This window comes from Lutra lutra, chromosome 10 (assembly GCF_902655055.1).
Source record: "Lutra lutra chromosome 10, mLutLut1.2, whole genome shotgun sequence".
Lineage (NCBI taxonomy): Eukaryota > Metazoa > Chordata > Mammalia > Carnivora > Mustelidae > Lutra > Lutra lutra.
In genome coordinates this window covers 14,303,930-14,314,389 of record NC_062287.1, presented here as the reverse complement: position 1 = coordinate 14,314,389, position 10,460 = coordinate 14,303,930, and the positions used below count along the sequence as shown (strand labels likewise).

At 51.0% G+C, this 10,460-nt stretch overlaps 1 protein-coding gene across 3 annotated transcripts in view; it reads right to left on the bottom strand.

The window, feature by feature from the left end:
• Window positions 1-244: 244 nt before the first annotated feature.
• TMPRSS4 (transmembrane serine protease 4) overlaps window positions 245-10,460 on the bottom strand; it is a 33,970-nt gene continuing 23,754 nt past the window's right edge. For 2 of the 3 annotated variants that reach the window (XM_047690957.1, XM_047690959.1), the window contains 8 exons: window positions 8,583-8,693; window positions 7,574-7,614; window positions 5,284-5,443; window positions 4,042-4,208; window positions 3,154-3,252; window positions 2,823-2,965; window positions 1,468-1,617; window positions 245-1,076 (listed from right to left, as the gene is read on the bottom strand). In XM_047690957.1, coding sequence (XP_047546913.1) covers window positions 1,065-1,076; window positions 1,468-1,617; window positions 2,823-2,965; window positions 3,154-3,252; window positions 4,042-4,208; window positions 5,284-5,443; window positions 7,574-7,614; window positions 8,583-8,693 — 883 coding nt within the window. In that variant the 3' untranslated portion in view covers window positions 245-1,064. The remainder of the gene's footprint in view (window positions 1,077-1,467; window positions 1,618-2,822; window positions 2,966-3,153; window positions 3,253-4,041; window positions 4,209-5,283; window positions 5,444-7,573; window positions 7,615-8,582; window positions 8,694-10,460) is intronic. The other variant, XM_047690958.1, reaches the window with a different exon arrangement.

Below are 10,460 nucleotides of genomic sequence, written 5' to 3'. Positions count from 1 at the left end.
TTGAGGATTTCTGTTATTTTCTGAGAACCTAGTAAAGCATTGTCAAGTATATTTAGGATCTGACCAAGTATTTTCAGGATTTAGGCCTCAGAATACCCAGCCCCCCTCTACAGTGGCCCGAGAAGCCCATGGGGCTTAATTCTCTGACCATTTGAGTGTAGGACTTGTGCTTATGTCCCTAGAACCCCACTTAGGGACCACCTCAGACTTTACAGGTGATTTTTTTTTTTTTTTTTTTAAAGAATGAAAGCAACCAGCCTGGACTCTCTAGGTAGAAGTAAGGACTCAAAGGTACAATATCTTCTTCCCTTCCACTGGGGGAACCATGATTTACTGTCAGTCTTGAGTACCTAAATCCTCCCTCTCCCAAGTCATAGGTGTTCTCTCTGGTCTTTGGGTCTCTTTTTCGTTGTTTGAGAATCCGTGGTCTCCCCAAGACCTTTTCATACTCAGACTCAAGAATGATGCAATAGTCCTAGCTCAGTTCTTAGCATGCAGCCCAGTCCGCCTGTGTCAAGGACTTCACACACCTGTTTAATAGCAGCAGCCATAGAGCTAACAGTCATAACAGTAAGTAATAGTAGTTGTACCAATAGCAGGACAGTGCATTTTAAATTATAACTTGTTTCTTGCTCTATTGGGCCTGGGGATGGGTGGAGGAGAGGGCTGGCTTAGACTCTTTCCTCCCTCTAGTCCAATCCTTGGTGATCTGGGTTCTCATTGGAGAGTCTGCTTCCATTCAGCAAGGTGGGAAAGTTTCTTTTGTGCTTAGCAATGCCTCTGAGACCTTGGCCAGAAGGCTGGCCTGTCCAGTGGGCTGTGTCTTTCTCCCAGTGACATCAGGAGCCCCAGGGGTGACAGAGCTGGGGCTGCTGACTTCCTTCTGGGTGCCTTTGGGCTGTGAGGTCTTTTACAAGAATGGAGGCCCTTTGCTGCACCAAGAAATGTTGAGGCTGTGGGCAGAGTGGTGTGCCCCTGGGGCTCTTGCTCCGTCTGACTTCTGGGATCCCCAGGTGGGCAGGACAGGGGGAGGCTGTTTCCAGGAGAATGGAGGGGCAGCAGCATCATGACTCCGACTATGATAAGAGACCAACAAAGACATAATTTGAAACTGGACAAGGTGGTGATGTGTGTGGAATTAGCCTGCCTTTTTTGAAGCTCTTTTCTCCTCTCTCCTCTAGGGAATTTTTTTGAGCCTTTCCACCCTCCTCCTTAATGGAGTCTGTTCCTGGGAAACTCTCAGCCAGAGAATAGAGAATGATAAAGCTGGGTGTATTCTATACCCTAAGGCGTTTGCATTCATTTGGAATCTCAGACTAAGAAATTTCAGCTCTTCTGGTGGAATTGCAGGTTTTCCCTGGTGGGGAAGATGATTTAGGATGTCAGGGGTCATCTTAGAGCCATTTAAGTCAAACTAAAGATAGTTTGTACCTTTAAGGTGGAGGAAGGGCGGCACAACAGGCTCACCTTCCGGACATTGTAGATCCAGTTGAGATAGGCTGTGACCTTGGTGTATACTCCTGGGGTGCTGGGGCCCCCACAGCCGTGGCCCCAGCTCACGATGCCCACCACTTGCCACTGGTCAGAGTGATACATCAGGGGCCCACCGCTGTCACCCTGTGAAACATCAGAACAGGGGTGGCTGGGGAGGGCAAGCAGGGGTGGAGTGGAGGAGTGGGCTTCTCTTTCTTCCCCTCCTCTCATTGGCCCATCTGTTCCTCTGTGCTCCCCCAGTTGCTCCCCAGTGTTCTGTGCTGTTCTGCCCTCACTGCCTCTGCTCATGCTGTTCCTGCAACCTGGAAGGCCCTTCCATTTGAGGCAAAAGGGTTCTTTTTGTGGTCAAGTAAGTTGTTGGTGTGCCTTCTCTCAGATTCACAAGGCATGCTAGCAAACTCAAGGCTCTAAGGGGTTCCTCAATGAGAAGCCTGATTATCTTTGTTTAATTTATTTAGCTGCTCATGGGTTGCCTTTTGCATGCCAGGTACCATTCTAGACAACTGGGATTCAATCAATGAAAGGAACGAAAATCCTGCCCTCAGGGAGCTTAGAGTTAGGTGGAGAAGAGAGAGAGAATAAACAAGCAAATAACTCAACAGACCAGAGCATGTCAGATAGTGAAAAGTGCACTACTTTGGGTGTCTGTCCCAGCTCCTATAGCCCCTGAGACTTCCTCCCTCAGAATCCAGTAACACCATAGCCTAACTGCCCCTCTTGCCCACCACTGTGAACTCCCCGAGGGCAGAAGACACTGTCCCCAAAACCCAGTATTCACCTGGCATTCAAGTGATGGCCAAGAGCTACCTCTTGAATGGAGGAATTTAATGACTGAGAATGGGGTCAGAGTGAGGTTAAGGGGTTTAGTGAAAATGGCTCTGAAGAACCTCTGGGGATGGAGGGAGTGAAAATGTATTTAGGGACTAATAGGGTTTGGGGGTGGGGGAGGCATTGTTCCAGGGCTCATCCAGCAGGAGATGGGTTTTCTCTAGTCTAGTGCAGCATCTTGACAGTTCTAGAGAAAACAGACCTGGCCTTCCTGCCCTCACATGACTCCTACTCCTGTGGGTGATGGGAGGTAAGAGCAGATGGGTTGGCGAACCACCTTTGTAGGTGAAATACACACCTGAAATCTTTCTGCTTGTCTCTGTCCATCCTTTCTTCCTTATCTGACTGTAATCCTTCTTTCCCTCCCTCTCTCTGGTCTTCCCTTCATCACGATTGAGTGCCCGCTGCATGCAGGACTTCATGTGGAGCTGTTGGCCTCTGGACTTACTTGTTTTTCCAGGACTAAAATCTCTATCCAAGGAACTCCCTCATGATCCCACCTGGCAGGTGTCCACGCCGCCCTCCAGGATGCCGGCACACAGCATCTGCTCAGTAACTTCCCCTTGGTAGGCGTCCTCTGCGTTGCACCGAGTATGGTCAATGACCTGGACCGAGGCCTGCAGCAGTGTGTCAGACAACTTTCCTGGGAAGGTGAAAACACATGCGTATTCCCATTCTTGCCTCTCACCCCCACCCAGGACAATTCTCTGGGTTACCTGGCATCTCAGTGCTTGGATTTCCAGGATGGGTTTTTTCCCCCAGGGTGGTCCTCCTTCCCATCACCTCCAGGAGCTGCTCCCTCAGCCCTGTGTTCCTGAGTCCAGGACTTACCTCCATCTTGCTTTGTAAAGCCCCATCCGATGACCCAGAGCGGGGTGGCTGGAGTGAGCTCCTCATCAAAAAAGGGCAGGCAGATGGGCCTGACTGTGCCTGCCGGGAGCAGAGAAAAAGCGGGGAGAGCCTGGTGGCTAAGTGCTCTGGAAAGGTTGACACCAGGGTTTCTATGACCTGTATTCCAGGGGATGTTAACAGAAGTGGCATGAGAAAGTTCTGTGGTCAAATAAGTTGAAGTATAGTTTAAACATAATACAGGCAAATTAAAAATTAAAGGCCTTATTATATCTTTATATGCTAATGTGCCCCAAGAAAAGAGCTCTACTATAAAAATGTTTCCCAAATTTAGAATAGAACCCGTTTTTTCTCCAAGGGACCAGTGTCCTGTGGAACTGACAGTTGCAAATGCTGAGAAATACTATCTAAGCATGAGTCATCTAACAGAGCTGTTCAAAGATTCCATGGGCTGCTTTAAAGGTAATGAGCTCTCTGCCTGTGGAGGAGACCAGGTGGGTGCAGTAACCCCTTGGCAGAGAGAGATGGTGCAGGCTCTTGGCACCCGTTGAGGGTGGAGGATGGACTAGAAGATCTTTTAGTTCCCTTACAGCCCCAAGATTGGATGAGTCTATGATTCTCACTTGAGATGCTCCACATGGAGAAAACAGACCTCAAAAGAACCCAGCTTGGGTGGGGCGGGCTGTGAGCTGACAACTGAAAGGGTTCTCATGGCCCCTTGCTGATGTTAGGCTGGTGTATTCACCAGAAACAAATGTACAGCTGAGGGCTTGAGAGGAGAAGCAGTGTGCCCAAGGCCACATAGTGAGCTAGTAGCAGAAGGGGAGTATAACCTGGCCTAAGGGGTCTTGTTCCCACATGCCCTCTCACCGGAGAATGTGAGTGGGAACTGCAGCTTCACAAGGGCAATGTCCTTCTCTTTTGGGTACGTGGTGTTCAGCTCAATGACGAAGATGCTGGCCACAGGCAGGGATGGGAAGTTGCCCAGTTTGTCTGAGCCAGCCCTTACCTTCCAGGTGGACACATCGTGATGCTTCCTGGGGGGGGCAGAGACAGCGGGGTTCAGGCCTGAACAAAGCCTGTGCAGTCTTTGCCCACAGCTGGGTCCCCAGGGTGCTAGGGGTTGGGGTGCTGAATGTCCCTGCTGTAGGAGGTTATGATGGTGAGGCCAGGGGTGGTAGAGAAGGAGCAGGTCTGAGGAATCCCTTACAAAAGGACAAATTCTAAAAGGGAATTTGATCCTTTCCCCTGGTGAAACCTGCTCAAGGAAACTTCTAACTGGAGGGCCAGGGGAAGGGCTGTTCCTGGCACCTGAGCTCTGGGGTCCTGGCACTTTCCTGCCCCTGGTATTGTTCTGTGCTACTCAAGTGGTACTTGTATTGTCAGTTTCATTATGCACTTGTCTGTCTGCCTCCTGACACTCCTCCCTGCATAGTGTGCATGGGTGGTTTCCCAGGAAAGGACTTAGAGCTTTGTCAGATCTCAAAGGTTAAGAATCTCTGGCCTACACTCTGAATTCCTCTAAGGCGCTGACAGAGCTAATGCATACGGATACATAATATAGTACTCATTCGATATTGAATGAATGAATGAATGAAAGAAGGAAAGTGAAGAGGGCCTGGGAGTAGTCCTTCCCCAGAGGTATGGGCAGGCCTCTCTCTGCTGGCTTGTAAAGGAATCTATGCTTTCTGCTTTAAGTTTTTGGGTATAATGGGGGAGTGGCAGCGAATCTCAACCCCAGAACCACTCCAGAGAAGACTGGCAGAAGGAGCGCATTCTCAGGACTCCAGGAAGATGGATGGGAAGAGCTTCTGTGGAGTGAGTAGGGGCTGGACTGAGGACCCTGGGTATCTGATTGCTTCCCAACTAGAAGAGGTCAAGCTTGGTGATCAAGCTTGGCAACCAGCGCCTTCTTCTCAGACCCTGGGTGGCTAACAAAGGATGTTGTGTTCAGTGTCTCATTGGGGGTGGCCACAGCCAAGAACATGTTCTGTAGAGGGAGGGGAAAGAGAGGATAGGGGTTTGGAACACAGGTTGGGAGGCAGGGAACCCCGATACTTAGGCCCCTCCAAGGCTTTGAGCTCCCAAGTCTTCCTTGTGGTGCAGCCTTACCTGAAACAGTGGGCTGCCGTGAGGATCCAGTAGGGGTCCAGAATGCTCCCTCCACAGATGTGTTGTTTGTTGTACTGGATGCTGACCTGCCAAGGCCAGGAATCCACAGAGGCCGTCTCCCCGCCCACTACCCGAGGGGCCTTCAGGCTGTCCCCACAGGCTGGAGTCAGCAGGGAGGGGGGAGAAATCAGGAGTCAGGCTCTTGAGGGATGGACTGCCTCCCCATGGAGCCCTGAGTCAGTTTCCTTAGAGCAGGGCCCTTATGACTGGGACCTGGAGGGGTGGGGAGGACCGCCCATTTTGAGTTATTCCTAGGGAGCTGGTGTCCCAGACCATAGACTTTTTCCCAATCTCCGTCTCCTTTGTTGGGCTTTGGATGTGTTTATATTGTGAACATGGGTGTGTCCATTGTGCTGGGAATTCATGGCCTTCAAACCAAACAGGTGATAGAGAATTACAAAAGTCCTGCCCAGGTGGAGTGTCCCAGCTGCTCCTGTGGAGTATTGGCAAGCAGACGCCCACAAACTGCTCTGGGAGCCGGGACTGGGAAGAACATTCCAGATACTAGATCTTCCTATCCTAAACTCACCTTTCTCCAAGTCCCTTCCCCTGTGATGAGTAAGTCTCCCAATTTGACATCCTATGCTCTTTCATATGCCACTGTCCTTGGCTTTTCCATCATGGCTCTCAAGCTCTGGTAAAAGCCTCCATTCCCATCTCCCTGCCCTCCAGTCTCTCCAGTCCTGGTGGTCACGGCCACAGTGGTGGTTCTCTTAGGAAAAGGCTGCGATCCTTTCTGGGCCTATGCCAGCCAGGGGCTTTTCAGATACTTGTTATTCCAAAATCTGCTTTCTCCGTGTCTCCTTGCTCCCTCACAGCCCCGAGGCATCTTTCTTTCTAGAGCAGAGTTTAAAGTCCTTCTGGCAGCTGCCCACTATCCTTGTCTGAAGTTTCCGTCTAGCCAAATTGATCTGCTTGTGTAGCTCCCTAAAAAGTTGTTCTTCTTTTGCTTGAGGAAGCCCCCATCCCTGAGATGCTGTCCTATTGCTATTTATCTAAACCATTGATCCATTCAGCAAATTTGAATTAAGTGCCTACTGTGTTCAGGGATGCTGGGAAGAGAGTGGAGGACAAGACAGACAGACAGACAGACGTAGTCCTTCCCTTCTGGGAGCCTACAGCTCAGTGTTTAGCCTGGGTACCACCCCCTGGGGGCCGCCCAATCCCTGGAGAGCCCCCCCCCCTTCTTGGAATTTCCATAGCCTGCTCCCAGTGTTGGCCTGTCTTTCATTTCCTTTGTGCTTTGGTCTTCCTGTTAAGACTGACAGCTCCTCAAGGGAAGCTCTGTAACTTCAACCTCCCTGCGACATCAGGGCCATTCAGCTCAGAGCACAGATGATGTGACTAATGGTTCAGTCATTCACTAGCTAGCCACCATGTGTCTGTCCCCACACACCAGGGATTGTGGGCATCACGAAAGAACATCTTAACATCCAACAGAGAAGCCTATATACTACCCAACGGCAAAGGCAGTGACAGTGGCCTTGTTCTACTCCACCTATCCAGTATCCGGCCAGCCTGGCAGGCTCTGTTCAGTTCTTCCACAAGTCTGGGAGGGCAAGCTGGGTCACAGAGCTTGTTTTCTCTTCTGTTCTCTGTAAGGATCTTCTGGGGAAGTTGGATAAAAGGCTTTCTTGGGAAGAGGAACCTCAGAAGGGTCAGGTGAATTACTCAAGGTCACACTGGAAGCCAGTGGGACTGGTGCCTGGGTCTCTCTGTGGCAGTCAGCTATGAGTGCTGTTCAGTCTGGCACCTCCCACCTATGGCCTTGTGTCTTTCTCTCTCTCTCTGCTCTCTGTCTCTCTCTGTTATAAACTCCTGAGGAGAATGGCCAATTCTTTGACTTACCTGTGTGCCTGATAGTGCTAGTGTGCCTGATAGTGCTAGACACAGTCTGTTTTTGCTAAACTAAATGACACTGTGATGGAGGAGGCCTTGTGGGCCTGACCAGGGTGGGAGGGCATGGAGGCCCAGTTCTATCCTTTCCAGTTTTCTCTTCCCTGCTAGCTCTCTGCTTTGGTTGTGGGGTTGTGTGTGGACGGTACTAAAGAGTTCTTAACGTCCCCACTTGAAGGAGCACTGCCCTACAAACCCAAGGCCCAAGGAAGTAAGTTTGGGACAAAACAGAGAGAAACTTAGAGTCTGAGAGATTTAAGAATGAGGATGAAGGTCTTTCTCCCCACTCTTTGCTGGCCCAGGGCCCAAACCCTCAGAGATGGGGCGTACTCACCAAGGCAGTGCAGGGAGACCAGGGAGCTTGAGAGACAGGGTCTGGAAGGGAGACACAGGGCCTTGAGGTTTCTCTGGGAGGTGCGGACTTAGGTCCCCTGACCCTGTTGACCCCAGTCCCCTTCCCGCACCTGGGAAATCTGGAATCCACATGCTGAGGGACTATATAGAAACCACACGACCATTTAGTTCAATGCAATTCAGTTGGTTTGGGTTCAAGATCCTTGATGTTAAGGACTCACAATGTGCTGGGCCCTGCCTGCGTCTGAGCCCAACCCAAGCCCTTGGCATCCTGGAGTGGAGGAGAGCAGAGCCTGTAACAGTGTCTGTTAGCTGTGCGCTTTTCAAGTGAACGAAAAGGGGGATTTCAGTGGAATTTCAGGCACATGATCCTTCTGCTACCATCTTGGTTCTTTTTAAGATTTACTCTCTGGAGAATGAGCAGCCCTCAGCAGCATCCCCGAATGCTGGGGAGCCAGCATCCTCTCTGGTACTCTCTTTTTTTGTGACTCTGGTCACAAAAATGTGACCATTTTTCTCTAGATGCTGAGCTCTCATGCGGGGTGGGGAGGCAGAGGAACAGGCCTCTGCCAGAGGCTGTGGGGCCTTTTCTCTGGAGAACTGGGAACGTGGAGAGGTCTTACCCTGGCCTGGGTAAGTGGCTGGGATGGACAAAGTGGCCTTTGGAATCTTGCCTGTTGGGTTTCATTGGGAGCGTAAAGCAGTAGGAAAATTTTTCGTTTTATTCTTGGATGAAAAGGCCACCAATATGTAGACACCATACCTTGTCCAGCTGTCTGTTTTATATGAAAAATGGAGTCAACCCAGAAAACCTCTCAGAAATCTGGTTCTCTAGCTCTTGGTATCTGACAGTCTGCGTGGCCTGGAGTTCTTCCTGTGGTCTGACTTATATTCCCCTTGCTGCACCTGCTTGGGGTGGTTGCCTACAGCCCCGATGGCAGCCTCCATATGTGAGCCTCTCGTGAGCCAGGGGGCGTCCTCCCACTTACCCACTTTGGTTTTGCACCTGAAGCTCTTGGCCATTTTCTGTGATTCCAACAACATCCAGATCTTGGTCTGGGCCAATCTCCACAGCTTTGAAGGTGGGTTTGCTGCTCACATTGGGAGAGAGAGAGAGAGATGTGAGCTAGGGCAGGAGGTTAGAAGATGTTGGGAGTAGCCCCCACTCCCAGGAGCTGCGATGGGAAAGAATGTGTCCCAGGACTCAGATCTGGGCACAATGCTGATGTGGTCTTGCTTTCCCAGAGCTCTGGACAAGTTATGGATGTGCTTTCCTAACTCCCACCTGTAGCCCTATTTCAAATGTCCTAGGATATTTTCTCCTGAATCATAGCCAGGGAATTAGAATGTGGATATCTGGTTTTCCGAACAAGGCATCTGGGCTGAATTGGGTAGTGGGGGTACTTTATGGCTCCCTTGGAGGTAGGACAGGATGAGATCAATCTTCACATGAGTCCGGAAGAGTCTCTCCCTTGGAGCACCCTCCCTCTTTCTCTCCACTGATCCATGTTTGTCTAATTTCAAACCTTGGGTTTAAGTTTTAGCTCCTCCAGGAAGTCTCCCCCTAGTTATCCCGTTGTCCTGATCGTCTGTTCTTCCCCATCCAGCTATGCTAGTGCTGGCTCTGGGTGCAGGGTTCAGGATGACTGAGGCATGGGGTTACTGGCCACTGATGCTCTCACATTCCCGGGCAGGAGTTGTGCACACCTGGTGGGCCCAGGTACACCTGGAAGGGCCTGGGTGTGGCAGTACTGGGTTTCGGAACCCTGGAGATGGAGGCTCTTGTCCTGCCTCCGACATTAGCTTGATGTGTAACCTTGACAGGTCACACCCTTCCCTGGGTTTCCTTAAGCCTCACTTTCTCCCTCTGTAGAATGAGAGGTGGACCCCCTGATCTCTAGAGCCTCTCCCATCTTGAGCCATCTCAGGTTTATGGTCCTGGGACAAAAAGGGCTTCTTATCTAGGTGGAGAAAGGAGAGAGGAGAGAAATCTGAGACCTGGAAGGAGGGACAGTGGTGGAAACGGATAGTCCCTGGAAAGCTAAGCTGTGTTCACCCATTACATCCTAATGAATAATTCTGACCGGCTTTGATTCTGTAGAACTCAAGAAGCCAGCTGGTTTGGTGCATTAGTGCACTCCAGAAGGGCAGAAACGTTAGCATCCTATTACCTTAAGAAGCCCGGGAGACACCTTGGTTGCATAAGGCAGCCGCAGCCCGAAGTGCTGCCCGTGGTGGTGGTGCTGCCCGTGGTGCTGGGCCCTGCTGATGCTGCAGTGGTTGGACTGCAGTGAGGAGGAGGGGCTTGCTGCAGGGGAGGCCTGGCTGCTGCTGGAGGAGGGGTAAGAGCAGGGCCAGGCATAAGCAGCCCAACTGTGCCACATGGAGAGTGTTGAGCAGCAGAGAGGCCTGATAACCAGAGAGCACAGGGGGCCATAAGGTCTGATGGATCAGTAATGCTGCCAGGAGCGTTTACTGAAAAAGGACCTGGAGGCTACTTTAGGGGTGGATGGAAGAGAGTTCCGTGATTGACTGACGGTGTCTGCCTAGCAGTTCTCATTTCTGCCTAGACCAGTTTCCTAGAGTCCTTGGGGACCTGCCCCACTCCGCAGCTGAATAAATGGGTTCTTTTCCCTCCTCTCTGGTTATGCTCTCTGAGTGGTCGGTAGCCTCGCCTCTCCTCCCTTTATAGGGAAGGCCTGGGGGGAGGAGAGAATTACCCAAGCTGGAAACAGAGATGCTGTGAGAACTCCTGATACCCAGGAATCAAGGGGTCTTGGGCACAGCCCCCAAGCCTCTCCCTCCCTAGCTCCTACCAGGCGAGTTACTTATCTTTCCTGAACCTGTTTCTAAAATAGATACAGTAG